The sequence below is a fragment of the Malurus melanocephalus genome, unplaced genomic scaffold (genome assembly GCF_030028575.1).
Source record: "Malurus melanocephalus ecotype Western Australia unplaced genomic scaffold, MMel_1.1 scaffold_130, whole genome shotgun sequence".
Lineage (NCBI taxonomy): Eukaryota > Metazoa > Chordata > Aves > Passeriformes > Maluridae > Malurus > Malurus melanocephalus.
This window is the reverse complement of record NW_026623362.1, coordinates 1,524,103-1,543,876: the sequence shown is the minus strand read 5'-3', so window position 1 is coordinate 1,543,876 and position 19,774 is coordinate 1,524,103. Positions and strand designations below refer to the sequence as shown.

Sequence of the window (19,774 nt, the reverse complement as noted above, 5' to 3'; positions counted from 1 at the left end):
CTCAGGACAGTGATAGCATTTGGGGACTGAATATTAAAGGAACTCGGTAATCATGTTGATTTTGTTGAAGGTAGAAGTGTTGTTGTCCCATCCAGCTGGGGTTTGCACCGTGTCAGTGCCATTCCCTGGAAGTTTGTACATCTGTTCATCCCACTGCCCTTTGCAATGGCAAAGAGATCATGCAGGCCAGCTCATTAGTCTGTGGTGCWTTCAGTGGAGTTATTGTTACTGCACCTGAATTTGGCTTTTCAAGTCCCTTTACCCAGTTCCAGCTTATTCACTCCTCTTATCTGCCTGCTTAGAAGGGACCCAGATTCAAGTAACCATATTGCTTGGGCCTTGAAGAATTTAATTTAGATACAAAGAAGTTAAAAAATATAATTAATATTTTTTCACTATGAGGTCACTTCATCTAAAGGATTCAAGACCTCCAAATTATCTGCATTACCTGAGATAAACTGTATAATTACTAGATGAATACAGTAATGGGCATAGTAGATATGTTAGTTTTRTGCTCTATTACGATTTTCTTCACATCACCTCTCTGGTCTTTCAGTGTTCAAAAGCAGTAATTACCTGTCTCCATTTCCTGCAGGGTCTGACTGTTTAATTGCTCTTCCACTTGCCAGCTTTCCCCCTGTAAAATGTGTGGCAATCATCCTTTGCTCTCAGGTTGTCTAATATGATTAACACAACTGAGTTACAATAAGCTCATCAATTCTCAGCACTTTTAACCCTAAGTCCAAATTACACCTGCTTTAGAGCTGCATGTGATCTTTCCAGCCTGAAAGACCATATGATTTTGTTGCTTTTGCCATTTATTTTGGTCACCCTGCTTCTCGCTACAAATCTTTACAATAATTTTTAGCAACTCATGGGCTTTGATCATACTAATAAGATGTGACTCTTTGTTTTTAGACTACATATGGTTATTTTCATCTATGCAAAAATTTTTATCAACTCCCTTATAGCCATTTCAGGAGAGGAGAGTTCAAAAGTTCTAAGTTATCAGGACCAAATTCTTCCCTGAAGAGAATGAAAATACGCATGCATGAAAATACGCACCTGTTTGCAGTTTGGAAGGGTCCATCCAAGCACAGAGTGGTGGTAATGATCTCATGTCTGCAGGCTGACAGATGCACGCTCCCTACTGGAGCTAGCTACATTTGGGGCTCGTAATGTAGTGGTTTATCCCCAAACTCTGGAATAATGCTGTTTAGATGATTGTCATCCTGTATTCAATTTAAGAGTCTGCTGGCCACATGAATATTTTCTTTGTATATCCTTGCTTCGAGACCTCTCTTAGTGTCAACAAGTGTTTTCTGTTCTTATTTCCTTTTAGACTAATAAAGTACTCATTCTGTATTGGGCTAATACTGAAACTCGTTACCAGCAGAAAGTTGATGCATGTATTTAAAAGGCTTCTTAAAGTAAAAAAAAAAGTGTTTTAACATGGCTATGATTTTATGTTTTAACAAGGCTAGAAGCTATGTATTTATTGCCTTCCTTTCATTTTAATTGTCATTTMTTGTTTGTTCCCTTTTTAAAATAATTTGTGTGTAGATCCAAGCTGTAAAAATGAATACAATGACTGTGAGGAACCCATCTATATTAATAGCTTGCAGAGCACGATGTATTCTCTGCTCATGGATAATCAGAGTAGCCAGAAGGTGTAAGCTCTGAGAGATGGAGCTGCTTTCATACAGTTTATTCCTGTAATGACCCTATGTGAGTGAGTTGGGAGGAGAGGCCATGTGCTCTCTAGCTCTCAGCTGTCACATATCTCACTGCATTAAAACTCCCTCCTTTGATACAGTTTGAAGTKAAACATATTTACYGTAAGTRGTTTGTCTTTATGCCGGATAAAATTGGAGGAGAGGCCTCATGCAGCCAGCAGTAKTGTCAGCTTAGATGCTGCTGTTGGYTGTATCCCTTTATTTCCCCCAAAACTTTCTTTGGAACAAGAGCTACGGCTTTTTGGATCAAAGCTGCTGAGGCCAGGTACTATACTGCATAAAGGGCAAACACATTCATTTGGAGCTGATTWATTCCTGCACAGGCAGGAAATAGAGAAGTTGTTTGGCAACATGTAAGGAGTATGAGGCTCTGTATTTGGAGAATGGGGGAAGATTTTTGGAAGGAAAACCCAGTATAGCCCATTTTATGGGGAAGATGTATGGCTGCACTGAAATGCCGCTTTTCTGAAAAGTGATGCCTAGATGAAACTGAACTGATACAGAACTCTGCATAAACACTCACTGTGTTTTGAGCATCTGTCTATTTAGCTGAAAAATGTATTTTCCCAGACTTAAATTCAAGTAAACAACTCTTAATTTGAAATGTCTTGTGTAAACAAGCTTAGCATCTGTTTAATTCATAATTGTTGTTTAAACAGTTTAGTTAACCTGCAGAAAAGTAAATACCTTCTCCATTTCTTGGGCTGTGTGCTCAAAGGCTCTTGAATGTTTTAAAGTGGGGCAACTCAGTAATGTTTTTTTGCTTTGCCTGAATTTTTTTATGTTGTGATGCAATCATAATTTCAGTAATGACTTTGAGGGCGGTTCTGAAAAATTGAAGACTGTTGTTGCTTTCATCTTCTTAAATTAAATAGAYTTTCCTTCATATTACAGTAAATAGTAGTTGGAATTACGGGAGCGGTCCACATCATATATTTGGGAGTCAGTTGCATGCTGTATTTGATAGAAATAAATTTTAAGCTGATCTGTTGTATTTTCTGTGAATATTCCTTTTTTTATTTTGTTGTAAATGTTTTATTTTAAGCAACTGGATTCATGTTCTGGGTCTTCACTGGGTGTTCTGTTTGTGAAAGCTGTTGTGAGGCTTTAAGCTAGAGACTTTGTTGTCTGTTTTTTGGCTGGGTGAGCTTGCTGGATTGTGGATGTAATTTTGATCAGGGCTGTCTCCAGCTGCTGGATAAGTGGAAAGGATTCTGCAGAGGCGTTGCTCTCCCCAAGTGACACACTGTGTCTGCCTCCACTTGGCCATGCTAGAGGGGTGAAAATCAGAAACGAGGAGGAAAATACCACCTTAATTCCTGGTAATTCTCTAGRAAAAAAAGCTTCAGAGGTTTTCTGTTGCTATTGGGCTGTACCTTTTAACCTGTGGTGTTTGGGTTTTTTTCCCTGTGAGGGGACTAAATTACTTTTTAATAATGGAGGAGGAAGTATATTTCTATTGCTGCAGGGCAGCTGTTCAGAATGTTGTTATTTAGTACAGAGCACTATATTACTTGCCACAAATAGTTTTCATGTCTCAGAGAAATTTAATTTGGATCTAACAAAGCTTTGTTGCTGCAAAGAGGTGTTTGGATCCATGTCAGTACACTGCTGTAGTATTGACAGTAGGGAAGAAAATGTGTCAAATTTGCATCAAAAAAGGTTAAAACAGGCAAGGAAAAAAAAACACTTTCTCTTGAGACATCTAAAATTAGAACATCTTGTTGATTCATTAGTAAGACAACTTTTTTCATATGAACTTAGAGTACCTCTGGTTGATAGRCCTTTTATCTTGAAATACCTAACCCAGTAGCAGGGCTGGTTCAACAATATGTATATTTAACAAATTACCCTCTAAAAAATAGAGGGAAAAATTCGTTAGATACACATATTCCCAGAGGTGTCATGTAGACAATAGCACTATTTAGTATTCTAGCCCCCATCAAATTACCATGAGTAAACGCTTCACTTGCAGACAGCCCTCTGGGACTTGAATGAAGAGAGCAGATTTGTGGTGTATGCTGAAAGATCAGCTAGGCCTGTCCAGGTAGATCCTGTAGGTTTTGGCAATTTCCAAAATTCAAAGCTCAAGTCATAATGTATATGTAGACTTTTGTACAAAGGGGTACAAATTTTTTTCAAAGGACTGAGAGCTGATCTTCTCTCTGTTCTGCAGTTGTAATTGTAGAAATGTTGGAGCAGCTCAAAATTGTCCCCACCCCTTCTCCAGATGAATGTGTGTGAATGTAAAAATTGCATTCTGTCATACAGTTATAATATGTGAGACATTCCCCTGTGATTTCTGTTACTTAAGCATGTTTGGACGTAGGCAGTGCTTGAATGCACTCTGGCACCTCTAACAGTTATGAAATTATATAACTCATGATTTTGAATTTTTGTAGTGGTTAATATGCAGTTAGGCAGTTATGCTGGAAAAGCTCATTTGAAGTATCTGTGCTGCCTTAGACCACAGAACAGAGTTCTCCTGCCATAGAAGGTTCTGTGCAGGTCTGAATCCAGCAGARCAAACTCTCAAACTCCCCTTAACCTGTGAATGTGCCTGAGGGTTACTTTATTGTTTAGACAAAAATCCACTGTCTGTGCATCATCTTTCTTTGTTGGTGTCCAATGGTAGCAACCAGGGAGCTGCATAGAGCAAATACACAGTGGTGTTTTCTGGTAGTACTGTGACCAGTGGAGACATCATAGGGCATAGGGTTTGTTTTCCTGTAAAATTGTCCAGTTGCCTTTTGAATCAGTATAAATTCTGGCCATCCCCAGTGCATGGCTGTGATCAAAGACCTGCCCTGCAGACACAGATGTTGTGTAAAGATCCCCTACCCTTGTGTTTAGTTCAAATTGCTGGTTCAGTATTATGCCCTCTGGTTCCTGTGTTGGCTGAAGTCTCGTCTTTTGCAAGTTTTGTATGTGTGGTATGATGGCCTTCCATCAGACTCTTCCTAACTCATTTGTTTTTTCTGACCTGGAAAACCCTAATCTATCACTCTTTTTTTCAGAAACTAATTTACATGTTTGGTCAGATATTTTGTTCTTGCCTGCCTGCCTATTTTTCCTGCCTTGCTAAGCCTGAACTGATCTGTGTTTGCAGATCCAACTTAGCTTTGGGTGGAAGTAAAGTACAGAATGAAGAAAAAAGTCATGTCCCTGTATAATATTTACGGAATCATATACATAAAGTGTGAGGAAGTTCTCATTTTTCTCCATCCTTAAAGAGACACAAGGGAGTTGGAAAAGGTATATTATAAAACAGCAGGAATAAACATAAGGCTGGGAAGGAAGTGAGGCAGTAGGAAAAGAAGAGAGGGAAAGGAGTAAGATAAATGTCTATGTGATTGCATAAAGGAGAGAGGGAAATCTATTCTGTGGTAGCCATCCTTGAATATATCAGAAGATGGTACAACCAACTTTTGTTTTTTGGAGGGGGGGAAAGGGAAGAATATTTAAGCCATCCATGACCTTATATCCTCACAGGGTTCAGAGAACTGCTCACATCTGCTGACTGTCAGTGGTTGTGAAGTAAGCAGTTCTGACCATGGCTTMCTCATTACTGCCAGGCTGGAGTTGAGTGGTGTATGAGCCAACAGGCTCAAGGCAGTAAAATTTTTACAGGCCAAATACTGAAAAACTGAAGAGGGAAATGTGGCATAAATGTGACATGAATACCAAATTCCTTATACTGCTGAAGAAAAAATCCACAGGGCAGTCCTGATGCATGTCAGTGGCCTAGCTCTTTGGTAGCTATTTATATATCTTTTAGAAAAAAATTCTTTGTTGGGATTTAAAAATAATAGTGGTTAATTTTGTATACCTAACAACATATTTTCTTAYCTTAGGTATTTCTATTGCCATTAAAGTAAAAAAATGCAGTAAAGCTCATTAAGTACATTGCTCTTTAACATGACRTTCTGCCTGACCTAGGACCATAGACATAGATTTCAGACAGGGAGAAAAAACATCCCTCTGACCCAAAGTAATGAGAGGATAATAACAGAGCTAGAAATTAGGTCAAAGTTACAAAGGCAGGAGAAAATAAAAGCAAGAGACTGTGTGGTCAAAGAAGAGAGCAGAGAAGGGTAGTTTTACTTCAATTGTGATGTATTTGTATCCTGAGCGTGACAGCCTCATCTTCAGTGACTGGAGATACAAACAACAAAACAGTGTATGTTTGAAGTTCTAGATTAAAGAGTTCTTTTGAGTATTTAATCACAATTTCACCTCTTTTGTATATTTAATTCTTTTCTCCCCGCAGCAAACTGCTAATTGCAGCTCTGCAACTACAGCTGAAAGCTTTTTGCAAGAGTTTTTGTGAATACCTTCTGTAAAGATGTAGCTTAGCTGTAAGCCAGTGGTGTGTCTTGGTGCAGTTTGAGCAAGCACAGATCACAGTCCACATGTTTGCATTGAAAACCTGGACAGGAGAGTATAAAAAGTGTAAAGGTGTAATACAGGGACTAGGGGAAGCTACTTAAGATGAGGTGTTTCTAAATCAATCATTTAACAAAGATGAGATGAGATGAAAAGTTGATGAAACCATGGTACATATATAAGCTACTGAGAYTCCTAAATCTGCTCATCAGGAGTTTATCAAGAATCATGGTTTGGAAGCTTGTACTGGMTGAATTAAAATGGTAAATAAGGCCCACATTCAAGTACTTACAATTATTATTGGCAATAAAGGCTTTTTAGAAAGAGATTTCTCTTTCTGGATGTCATTTACTTCAAATCCTTTGATTTGAAGTAATCAAACATTACTTGTGATGTGTGGATGTCTACACCTAAATGATCAACAAGAGTTCACTTTATAGTCCAGTGGAGAGAAACAGGGTAATATGAAATGACACGATAGTGTCAGTTGTTTTTGTTGATCTGCTAGATCTCTATCCCCTTAAACAGGCCACAAGGTAACAAGGTGGATGTCAAGGCCTGAGCTAGGCACAGCTAGCATACCTTTGTGGAAGGCATGCAGGACTAGTATTTGGTGATGTTCATTTGCTGATTTGTGCTTTCCTTGAACTCTCTGATGAAATGCATAGCAACTGTCCAGCAAGGCTTTATTAGAAAACCTGTGGAGCTTCCCAAAGCTGGGTCAGGTATGGATGACCACAGGGATAGATTGGTGTGTGCACAGGGACAGGCCAAAATAGTGATGACAGTTTTCTTGAAGAGTCACAATGGCTCTTCTCAAAGAACTGCCATGGACCATGTCCTGTTAAGACATTTGATATTACAAAATCAGGGAAAATATGGTACACTTTCTGGTGCTTCCTGGAGTTTAGAATTTCATTATCCACAGATACCCAAATGTTTCTAATAAAGTGTTTYTAATATACTGAAAAAAAAGTAAATTAAGTAAATTGTAACAGGTTTGAATGACAAAGTTTGCCTAACAGCTGCTGGATTTGGGGAATAACCTCTTGGTTATAATGTGACTTTTTACTGTTTTATTTCTCTAGACTTCTTCACTGTAGCATAAGGAGAGCAGAATACACACTTAATTCATGGAGATTTGGTGGTTCTGACTAGGATCAAAAATGTCAGTATTAAGTGAAAAAGCCTTTTAATCAACTTATACTGACTTTGTGGTTATTCTGTTTGTAAACAGCTAATGTTTCAGACTGAGTTGTTGGGCAGAGAAATGATTATTCTAGTCCCAGTAAATAGAGTGAAATGTGGCTATGGTTATACTAATCCATGTTAAGATGCATTTGGCTATATTCTGTTATGAAACACTGCCTTTTTTCTTTCTTTTTCTTAATCTGTTTTTGTGTACTTTAGCAGTCTTCTTCTACTGCTTACATTGAGTTCCAGAACTGTCRTGAGCAATTAAGTCTAAAATCTGTRGGTAATTATGACAGGTAATTTTCTARTAGGTATTTGAAATTATTTCAGTTGGTATTTATTTCATTGGGTTATGTTGGATATCACTGTGTTTCAGTAGAATATTTTACTTGTTTCTCACCAYGAATGTTTCATCCATTAGAAAAATKATCTTTGATGGCTTAAAAGTATTTGTGTTGCCTTTTATCTTGTGCTAGATTTGCCTTGTTCAAGTCTGTATATAATGAGAGATTTCCACTACTTCAGCACTTCAGAAAGTTGTATCATCTTTCCAGAATGTCTCTCTTGCAATGCAGCAATTGATCTGGTACATCTTTAATTCAGCTTTCATTTACCAACTGTCTCTCCACATGAATTTGCCAATACATTTAGGCTATCTCAAAACAGGACATAACATTTTTGAYAGCTGTTTCAGTGTTATTTGCTTGTACTGCTGTAACAACTGGGTATCTGAGTCATAGGCAGCAGCTCCACTCAATTGCTTTTGCATAGGAAAAGAAAGCAGGAGTCTGYACAGCAGGTGTGCCTGCAGTCTTCCCTCTCCTCACACAGACATAATTTCTTTTTCAAAGCTGACATACCAGTTGTTCTTTCATGGCAGAAAGGCAGACAGTACTTTTCATAGAATCATAGAATGGTTTGGGTTGGARGGGTCCTTAAAAGATCATCAAGTTCCAATCCCCTGTCATCTTCCACAGAAGGTGTTTGGTTGATTTCCAGAGTGAGACCGGTATGCATGCAATGGTAATTAAGTCCTTTATATYAATTGCAACATGATTGCAAATTTGCCTAATCAAGTTTAATAGAGTGAGGTGCATACAGCTTTTGCACAAGCACTGACAATCATCATTAAGTCCAAAATAGGAAATTTAAGAAATTTATTATTGGAACTTGTTCTGCACTAAAATTATTTTAATTCAAATTTCAAGAATAGTGTTCATTTCTTGAATAAATGTGATGTACATCTGCTCAGCTTTAGACTTAAAGATATCATTTGGATCTGTTTATACTGTCCAAGTAGTTTTCCCTTTTAGCTAGACATGGCTCACTTTAAAAACGTCATCTCCTAAAATTAATCTGTACCAGAGTTTCTCATCAAATCATAAATGAAGATTTTAATAACTAGGGTTGAAGCAGACGAACAGAAGTATGCCAGCTCTTCTTAACTATTGTTTTTATGTGTTATTCCTAAAAAGTGATGGAGCAGAAATTAATGAATGCACTAAATACTATTCCAGCCCAAGGGAACAGTTGAGTCATAGTCTGCAAAATGTAGAAGATATCAAAATATATACGGAAATCAGATTTCATACTGCGCAAGGTGTTGGAAGTCCTTACACTGTGCATGTAAAAGTTTAGTTATAGGCATTATTTTGTATAAAACTTCACCTTTTCTGTTCTGTGACTGCATGTCATCAACCCTGAATTAAAAAGGAAAGATAAATCAGTAAGTATTTAGTTATGCTTACGCTCAAAGTGTAATGGATGCTCCTTATCCTTATTGAAATACCACTCAAGTTATGAAGTTACTACAGGTTGTAGGAACTGAGACTCTAGTTCCTTCTGTTTTCTGTGCCATGTGCAGAAGTGCTGTAAGTTGTGTTCTACGCTTGGTCCTCAAACTACTGTTTGATTTCATTTTCACATAGTCTTTACAAAAATCAGGTGTGCCAGAAGGTGCTATACTTACTTAATGCAAAGATTTGTGCTGATTCCATCTGTTGGTAGAGTTTACCCAGAGCCCCAAACAGCGAGGTTTGCTATATTCCAGGCGGTTTTCCCTCTTGGTTTATTTACCCCGCYCATTCCAGCCTATACACACACTGTGCATGCTTTTCAGATCAAGTAAGTGAGAAGTTGGGTGACAAATTAGACTAAAAGCATCTGTTTCTCCTTCTATGCTGGAAATGCTGAGACAAAAATATGCTGTATGTAAAGTGARTTAGTGCATCTATCTGATACAAGTTTAATTTGGAGATGATGCTTCACTAGCTCAATTGTCCCTGAAATTAGGCTACTACTGAAAATAAATTTTCCATTTTAAAGGAGACTGAAAAAAAGTAGGAACACAGATGTACTGTAGAGAACATAAAGATTCCTTGAAAATATATGACAAATCTGTATTTTAGTAATGGAACATACTGAACAGAGTTTTTTATCTGGGTCTGAGCCTTTTTTTTAATTTTTTYTTTTTTAGCCTGCTTGAAGATTAGATTTTTTCTGTTTGAATAAAGATGTTGAAGATTAGATTTTTTCTATTTGAATAAAGATGTTCAGCGTACCTGCTGGAAGGCAGCTCTTTGGAGAAGGACGTGGGGGTTCTGGTGCATAATAAGCTGACCATGAGCCATCAGTTCCCTTGTGGCCAAGGAAGAGCATTGCAGATCAAGGGAGATGATCCTGCCCCTCTACTCTGCCCTAGTGAGGACATACCTGGAGGGCTRTGTCCARTTCCAGRCTCCTCASTGAAAAAGAGACATGGAGCTCCTGGACTGGTCCAGTGGAGGGTGAAAAGATGATTTAGGGACTGGAGCATCTCTCTTGCAAGAAAAGGCTGAGGGAGCTGAGCCTGTTCACTCTCTAGAAGATCTGACTGAGAAAGGACCTTGTCAATGTCTGTCAGTAYCCAAAGGGAGGGTGCCCAAARGATGGACCAGGCTCTGCTYGGTGGTGCCAAGCAATAGGACAAGAGGCAACGGGCAGAAGCTGATGCACAGGAAGTGTCACCTGAATATGAGAGAACTTCAGTGTGCAGGTGACCACGCACTGGGACAAATGGCCCAGAGAGGCTGTGGAGTCACCCTCACTGGAGATACTCAAGARCTGYCTGGACACAATCCTGTGCCATGTGCTCTGGGATKGTCCTGCTTGAGCAGGGATCTTGTGGTCCCTTCCAACCTGAYCCATTTTGTGATAATAATTRAGAAACTGTATTAGCGGATATTTGCTCTTACAGTCATGCATTTTAGAWTCTGACTTTTAACCCCCGGGATTTAGGATTGAAGTATTTCTTTATTTACTTCTATATTTCAGTCCTTGGAAATGATTTGTGGTTTATCTGACATCTTATAGTTTATCAAGCTATTGATTGAATAAGRTGCTGCTTTGCAAAATCATRGKTTTTTKTGTGCTCTYTATGAATATTGTACTTRGCTGTTTGCATTGTGAAATTAAARGYAGCTTTCTGCTTAGAAAAAGACAAAGAGTAATGACCCTTTTTTGTGTCAATAGCGCCATAAGATTTTCTTGTATAGTATAAATGTCACATCTAGCACCTACAGTTTCAGATGCTTAGAAGCTCTTTCAGCATAAAATGTTCAAGTTGTGTTTGGATCAGGGCAGTTCTCCTAGAATCAGTAAAACCCTGAAAGTTTTCAGACCAGGATTTTCAAGAAATTTTRTATGTTCAGCTTTAATAAACTAAAATATATTAATAAAAATTTGCAGGACTGAGACCACAATGAGATCCTGTTTCTCATGCCTTAGAGAGTAATTGCAGAGAAAAGAGAAGATTAGTGTGCATTATATCAGCTTTCACTTGAGCAGAAAACCAAAGGTTCATTCTGATAACGGGTGTGGTATTAAGTAGATAATGTAAGCACTATGTAAGCACTAAGGTTTTATACCTAATTCCTGAAGGCAACAAGTAATCTTAAAAGATGTCTAATAATAATTTCAATTGAAAATGCATTTATTGGCACAGTTAAAAAGCAAAAGGTCATGCTGATGTAGTATGTGGTTTTCTTTCTTGGTTATCCTGCACTGCTGTTGAAAACAGGAGAATACTTGGCTTAATAAAATTTCAGTATATCAAAAACCCTAAAGCATCCTTAATTTAATAGTTTTCATAGTATCACATCTTTCCTGGTTGGCAAGAGAAATGTGTAGCATTTGGTAACGCAGCATTAAGTATCTTGAGTCATCTGCATGAGCGTGATAAACATATGGATTTATACTCCACATTGTTTCATGGATCACCTCTTTCTCTTCATGAATGCTTTAGTTTTTAAGAGACACTAATTTCATGTTCAGTTAAGATAAATGCTGACCTTGTTCTTTGCTAAGTGTGACTGAAGGATGTATGCAGGAAGACTGCAATTCAAACTTTACAGGTGCTTTTGTTTTACAGGTTTTTTTTCTCCTTTCTTAAGGAGTTGGAGTAGGAATTAATAATTACATTTACAAGTACTTTTTTTTTTTTTTTTTTTTTTTTTTTTTTTTTTTTTTTTTTTTTTTTTTTTTACTTCTGGCCCGCTGTCTCTGACAGAGTATTTATATTCCCCAGAACTAACATTCTTTGCTTCCTTGGACTTTCAGTCTGCAAGGCCACAGCTGTTCTTACTGTGCTTTCACCAGTGCGATATGCCGAGTAGGAAAGGGATTCTGATCTCAGCTGCACTCACTGTAAAGTGTAGTTATTTATGTGACACATTTCCATTTACATCAGTTGAATCTCTCTGGATTTTCATGGCTGTAACTGAGATTAGTTTTTTCAAAGCCCTACAMCATCTCATGCTGAAATCCCTACCTGTTGCAGCAATTCTTTATGGCAAAAGATGCATGTAATCCTGTATTTGGATTTCATTTAGAAGCTCCTTTTCACACAGGCCCATGATTTTCTTCACAACGCTCCTTTTCACACTGAAGTTGTAAATCTGTGCTCTYAGGCACTTGCARCTAAAGCAAATAAAGGATTTGAGGACCTAWCACAGGACAAATATATTTATCCAGCACTGGATAAACCTTCTACACTCCTCCTGCCCATGTTCCCATCCTCCTTCATTGCTGCTTAATTTTGGAGGTCCATTATTAAAAAAGCTCTTTACCCACATGCTGTAGACAGCTGTGCCTGGGATGGCACACCTGGCATGGATAGCATGGTGCCTTGCTTGGGCTTCCATCAGGCACAAGCTACRAGAAGTGTAGCAGTGCTTGGGGATCCCTAACAGTCAGCCTCAGCTCACGCCAGCGTAGCTCTGACTGGGTAGAGCTTTTCACAAAATTTCATACCTTTTAGTAGATATCTTGGGAGTAGCTTCTCTTTGTTTCTTGTGTCATAATTTAGCATTTGCCATGCTTGCCTAAGAAGTAGAAACTATTGGTGCAATTTTCTCCTTCCTGAGGAAATTCAGATCTGTCTCTATCTCACCAAAATATTTCCTAACTACCTAAGGTACCTTCTATCTTCTGGAGACCCCTCTTTTTTTAACTCTTCAACGTGCGAAGACAAGAAGCAAGTCATCAGTAAGGTGTTTTAATCATGTGATTAGATGGATCACTGGATCCAGTCAAAAGTTTCAGTTATTATTACCAAAACTCAAGATTTGTTTGATTGCTTGGTGTAATATTTGGAATTACTCTGGAAGACTTCCTCTTCTGGATGAATGCACTAATCACAAAGCTATTTTGTGAAGTTAGAGCAGCACTGCTCTTTACTAAAAAAAGAAAAATTGTTTGTTCTGGTTTTTTTTTTTTACTTCATCCTTTCCTGTTATTAGAATCTTGCCTGTAAGATTCTACATTATGAGAAATTTTGAATTGTGATAGTTTCTTCCTTATGAACAGATCAGGTTGATGCGCAGTATTGCTTATACAGAGCTGATCTGATCAGTGAAATAAAGTTGCCACTTACCCAGCARTCCAAGAGCCCACAATTTGTGTAGGTCATCTGATGAATTAGTGATGCCAATCTTTGTCTGGTTTTCTGCCTGGTTGGAGGCCTTGTGTAATCTAAATTTGGGAAACTAAGATTGGAAGTAYAGTAACCATAACATTTCAGATTGCATTATGAGATGTATGTATTTGTTTTTACCGCACAAGATATTTGCTTCAAAGTTCCAGATTTGCTTCTAAAGATCAGGAGCATACAAGTTTGTCAAATCTTTGATTGAGTTTGTGTATTCTGGACAAAATGAGTTTACTCTTGGAGTTAGGGTAGAAAAGGAAAGAAATACATATTTAATTTACATTCAGTAGTTTGTTTTCACTGTGAAACATTTTATTTTTGGGGTAAATATTTTAACTGTGAAAGAGTTATAAGACATTCRTGATGTTTTGTCATTTGACTGTTTCCCATTTCATTAGAAGAWAATAATAACAGAATTTTTTCACAGAATTGAAACAAATTTATTTCATTAATATATTATTTGGGTGGAAAACTGTGACAAAAAGGGGAAATCCTGGATAGAAAATGTTTATATTAGCCTTTTACCCTGATACCAGACCATGTCATTGGTGTTGTGAAGCATGTGCAGTTTGTGGAGCAGGGTATTATACATGAATTTGAAGTACATGTGTATGTACTTAACAGGGGTTAGAAGAATAATTTGAAGAACTAAAGCCCTTTGAAACTGAAACTGTTCCTAGGAAGAGGGTACTTGATATTATTCGGATAGCAATAAACAGAAAAGGCACTCCCATTTTAGAAGGAAAGCTGGAAAGCTTTAATGAGTGACATTTTTGTAGTACAAAGATATTGAAGTGCTCTATTGTTGCAGATGGGGTTTAACCTGTGTCAGCCTAATTTGTCTCTTGCTATAGGTACATAGAAATGTCTCTTATTGTGCACCTGTATATTACGTAGTAAACTTTTAGCTCCAGATTTGTTGGTTAGGCTTTGTCTTTTTTGAAAGACATACCAATATGAGTATGTTTTCTGATTGTTCTAGGTATATATTTTATACTAGTATCCATCATACAGATGTTGTTAGGGAACAAAAATTCTTCACTGAATATATTACAAAAAGCAGTAATAGACAAGATAGTAAGAGTGCCATTTATCAGCCTGTTTTATCTTAATTTCAGTGGGATTGATGAAAATATAAATTGTAATTGAGTCTGTTCAGTTGTCTGATTTACTTAGAGGTTGTATTAGTTTGGACTTTSATTAAACATGGAGAAAAAATCACCACCTAAACAATTGTCTCTTTGTTTGAAGGTTCAAGCACAAGTGCGACATGCAAAACTCAACTTTGACAAACTGAAGACTGATGTCTGTCAAAAAGTGGATCTTTTGGGAGCAAGCAGATGCAACCTCCTTTCTCATGTGTTAACAACATATCAGGTATCCAAGGAAAACGTTGACCTCTGAAAGAATGTTTTCCTGCTAATGTGGTTTTTAAGAAGTTACCATGGCATTATTCAACTATAAGAATATGTAAMTATATTGGAGGGGAGATGTAAAATTTGCACTGAAAACAGATTTGTGTTAACATTGGCAGTGAAATTTTACCCTGCCTTGCAGACAACACTGCTTCATTTTTGGGAAAAAACTTCACACACGATGGCAGCCATCCATGAAAGTTTCAAAGGTTATCAGCCATATGAATTCACTATGTTAAAGGTAAGGAATGCATAGATATCTRTGTTTCCCAGTGGTAACAAATAAGAGATCATACAAAGATGTAGAAAGCACGTTGCTATTTTTTCCATGTTTTCTGACGTTTTTGTCCCTGTCTTGTCTTTTCATTTAAATACAGGTTTTCTGTTTAATGTCCTTCTGACTAGTAGGATCAAAAAATGTATGCATGGTGCAGTGAGTAAGAAATATTTCAAAGGAAGGCATTATTAAGGGGTGCACTTAAGTATGTGTTTTAAATGCTAAGTGGGGATTGTGTTTGCTAGTTCATCTAGCAGAACTAGGGATTTATGTTGCTCTCCAAAATCTCACTAGTGAATGAAGACTATTTTGCTGYTGTATCTGTTTTTCACACTCTTTAAGAACACCTTTTTTGGACTGAATATGAGTAAGTGTATTCCCACTTACTCAGGGTTCTGCCATCTGTAGTTGCTTTTTAACCCTTTACTGGGAAGTACTGTTTTGTAATGTTATTTGCTGATCCTTTGTAAATTTTCAGTATGTCATATGTGCAATATCTGACTGAAGTCTGAGTTCAGAATTTTGCCAACTATCTAAAAATAATCACTAAACACTGTGTGTTTCCCTGGTCATGTTTTTCCCTGCATGTGAAGCTGCTCTGTGTGYTGCAATTTGAGGCTCAGTAGAGGAATGGGAAAACAGTGAAAAACTTCATGAACCTTCCACTTACCCTCATAGACATCTTTGTCCTGTAGTTAYTTTGGGCAATGCAATAACTGCTTGGTTGGCTGCTGTTGGCATGGGAGAAAAATAAGGTGTGACAGAGGTCTGATGAAAGGATTGCCATGGGTAGAGAGGAGGAATGAACAGCATGCAGCAAAGCCACTCTTTGCTTGAAGGGACAACCCACTTTGAAAATGATTACAAGTCATAGCCTCCATCCATGAAATGCTTGTGCATATGATGGGAGCAAGTAGAAGCTGGGCTGCTTTATGCCTTGCAGCCTGTGCCTACGCCTGAGCTCCTGATAAAGAAGCACCTGAAGGTACAAGGGGTAGTTCACAGCAGACTGCCAAACTTGCCTGTACATGACTGTCCTATATTCAAAGATGTTTTCTAAAATGTGGGTTGGGAGGGAACAGTTTCTGATCTTTGCATGAAGAGCTTGTGGAGACTGTTATTTCTGCAGCTTGAAACATCACAGCAGACCAAACAAAGAAATTTTAGGCTCAATCTGTCCTGACTGAGGAGGTTTATAAACTGTTTCATCTTACCCAGCCTCTGAGAAGTCCTCATTTTCCATGAAGTTAACATAACTTTAAGGTTCTTTCTTGCTCAGTCCACATCATGGAAGATGAGTTTTAGTCTGAGTTTACAGTTAGATTTCTCAGGAGACGGTTGGGCATGGCTATCTTGACATTGCTRGTAATTGTCTTCAGACTCATCAGTTAAACTCCAAACCAGGGAATAAAGCCCCCTTTACTTTCCCCCTCCCATTGCAGCCTGGGTTTAGCCTGGCTAGAGTTCTGCTCAGGAGCCTGGACATTGTGCTGGTGGGCTCTGCTCTTCTTACCTTCCTGATGTTAAAAGTTTTTGAGGATGTTTGTCTTTGCTTTGATCCTAAACAATTTCAGTGTAATTTGTGCAGGTAGCCTGTTTTGTTGCTGGGTATTTATTCTTCATGCTTCTTTGTATCTAAAAATCTGATTATTTGAACAATACATATGCTGTTTCAAAACGTATAGTAACATTTGGACACCTTGGAGAGAAACTTGGAAAGAAATGCACCTGTTTTGATGTACCCTTGTGATGGAGGATGAGAGACATTTGGGGATGCTTTTATCTTTTGAACTTCCTCCTGTGAAACATTTCCCCATTATTTAAATTTTAAATTAGATTGGCAATCTATGATAAAGAAATACCCTCTATATTGAGTCCACACATGTAACAAGCACTCCCTTGAAGGGAGTAACTGTAAAAATGGTTGTGTTTATTGTAGTGTGTGTAGGATGCAGCCTAACTTTGTTATGAGAATCTTAACCAATTATATTGTTGACCCCCTGCACTGAAGAGATGTGATTTTCTGGTTTTGCACTGATGTGTATGCTAATAAATTGTGCTAATCAGGAGATAGTTCTAAAGTATAGAATTTCATGTAATTTGGTGCTTTCAGAAAACAGCTGCTTGGGAGTAAGACTATGTTACTGGCTTTTAGTGTCAGGTTTTTATTTCTTTCAGTCTCTAGGAGTGTGGGATTGTTTTCTACACCAGATCTTCCCCACAATCTCTTGTCCCCATCTATTAGTTTCTGATTGTTTGCGTTAAGTGATCACTAAGGGGATTAAATCAAAATCTGGTGATTTCATCAGGTGAGATTGTATTGGCTGAGAGAATTGATGTCTGCTGTCAGGGTGAGTGACCTCTGCTTGTCACTTCTGAAGGGTGTGGTGAGTCCCATCTCTCCTCTGTTATACCTGGGTGTGGAATAACAATAGGTTATTATGGTTAGGGAACTGATCCCTACCAGTCATATCATATGTTCATGCCRGAGTAACTATATATTAAAAAGGAGTTGCAAACTAATTTTACATTGAGATTATGCAGCATTATTTTTTAATGAAGTAAATAGCTGTAGGTGATCTAAGGTAGTGTAGTTTCAGATGGAGAAACTTCTGGTTTAAAAATGTAGCCAGTGAAGATACTGTGTCTGTTGTTGACTTTATGCAGTACAAATACAATCAGAATATATAATGGATTAAAATACACATAAAATACTTCAGTGTGCCCATTTCTACATTTAATGGGAGTTACTCCTTTTAGACATTTTTGCCTGCCTTATAAAAGGGGTCTTCCTTAAATGAAAATTGTGAATTTGATTCTTGCAAATCATTCCTGTCTTTTATGATTCCATAAAAGACAAAATCTTTTTGGATTAAACTTAATAAAGTTTATTCATAAAAATTAAACTGAATTAAACCAAACATGCATGAATGTAGGATTAGTGCTTTGCTTTAAAACAAGAAATTAATACAAGTTAATATTTGATTTAAATGTAGATTGTCTTACTGRAAAATTAAGAGGTGCTATGTACTAGAAAACTGCTATTTGTATTTTGTAGTATAAATATATATTTATGTACCAGGTTTACCTCAGGAAAGAGACTCTGAAACRCCTCTCGGGATTGTTTCTGGAAATAAAACATTGTTTTTAGAGATGTTTGCCAAACTCCCTTAATGAAAAGCAGCCCATTTGTTTTCTTTGCTTCAGGTTATATGCAGAGAGCAGTATAATTGTGCTATTGCAGCTGTATTTCCTAACTCTGAGTTTTGTGCTTGATGAAAGATGATTATTAATGTGCTAACAACTCTATGTATAGTGATACAAAAGTATCTGTTACAGTATCCATTRCTTTAATATTACAGATGATGGGCTGCTGTTTTGGTAAAGCCCTTAAGGTTTCATTGTCTTGAAATGAACATATATCAAATGAATTTAAGTTTATTTCAGGGGTTTCTTTTCATGAGTAATACCTGTTTCTAGTTCCTGTTACAATTTGTTTGCTTTAGTTACTTAATGAATATTTAGTTGCATTGTTTATATTTAAATGCTAGATACCAAACTTCCTGAGGAGTTCATATCAGGCTAGAGGTAATAACAGCCTGGTAAGGGAGTCAAAAGGTATAAATATCTCAGTGCATCTATGTATTTCAGTGTAAAGTGGAATACTGCTGCCTGAGCTCCTTACATGGAATACTCCTTTGGAGTACTCTGTCCAAACAGATCCTATAATGCTGTTGCCTTCTGCTGACCTCTGCTGTGGTCTGGTATCCCCTCTTGTTTCTGCTTGTCGCACCATGACTTAACTCATAGACAAGATTGCMTATGATTTTGTATTTCTAAGAGTTTTGGGGAGGTCTGGTGTTTCTTGATGAGTGTCTGTGTGAGGAAATTCTGAGACAACCTGCTTTTCCTCTTCAGCTCTCCCTGCAAGTGAAATTTTTGTCTCCTCAGTGATGTTGCACTTCTTCATAAATGTTTGACATCTGGGGATGTGTCCTTAGCTCCTGAAACTGCCCTTAGCTGTTTTGCTTTGATTCTTTCTTAGTCAAGAAGTTCATTAGTTGTCCAAGGCACTTGGAGGAGCTGTRGGTGAGCTGAGTGCAGTGTCAACACTGGTGGTTTAACTGTGGAGGGCAGGTTTTATGTGCAGTCCAGATGATCTTGGCTTGACTTGAAAGCAGCCCAGATGCAGGTGAAGGAATTTCATGAGTGAGTAGCAGTCAGAAATGGAGCCTGAGCTGAACCAGAGTTAACAGTGAAGGAATCCCTTGTCAGCTAGGATATTTAGTCTGACTACTGGGAGCAGGTGAATTATCACTAGCTGGCTTTTGGTGTTAGACACATCAGGCAGAATGAATGACTGTCAGCTTGCTCTCTAGTGTGTATGGTCTCACTCTGATTTTTGTAGCAAAAGAGAGATAAGGAAGCTAGGGAGTTATGTTTCTACATATGCAAGGATCCTACTTGAAGCCTCATATCTGGTGTAGCTCACAATAAAGTCTGTGCTAGCCCACGAGAGCAGCCAGAAGAGTGCTRTGAAGTTACACATCTGTCTGCTCTGAGCAGCCAAGTCAGGGGGATGTCCAACTRAAATGTACTTGCTTTGGTCTAAACTCAGTCTGTGTCATTGTAACTCTGTTTAATCACTACACTGTCTCGATGGTGGGAGTTCTCATTTTTCAACTGAAAAAGAGAAAAGAAAGAACCTGAAAGAATTAACAGAATATCATGGTTTCATTTTTACGCCTGCTAACAGTAGTGATCACATTACTGGSGTTCATGTTTAGAAAATGTTTGACAG

General features: G+C 37.7%; 1 protein-coding gene across 5 annotated transcripts in view; it reads left to right on the top strand.

Moving 5' to 3' along the window:
* ICA1 (islet cell autoantigen 1) overlaps nt 1-19,774 on the top strand; it is a 58,232-nt gene that overhangs the window by 18,383 nt on the left and 20,075 nt on the right. For all 5 annotated transcript variants that reach the window (XM_057370694.1, XM_057370693.1, XM_057370696.1 and 2 more), the window contains exons 7-8: nt 14,533-14,658; nt 14,839-14,937. In XM_057370694.1, the coding sequence (XP_057226677.1) occupies nt 14,533-14,658; nt 14,839-14,937 (225 nt within the window). The remainder of the gene's footprint in view (nt 1-14,532; nt 14,659-14,838; nt 14,938-19,774) is intronic.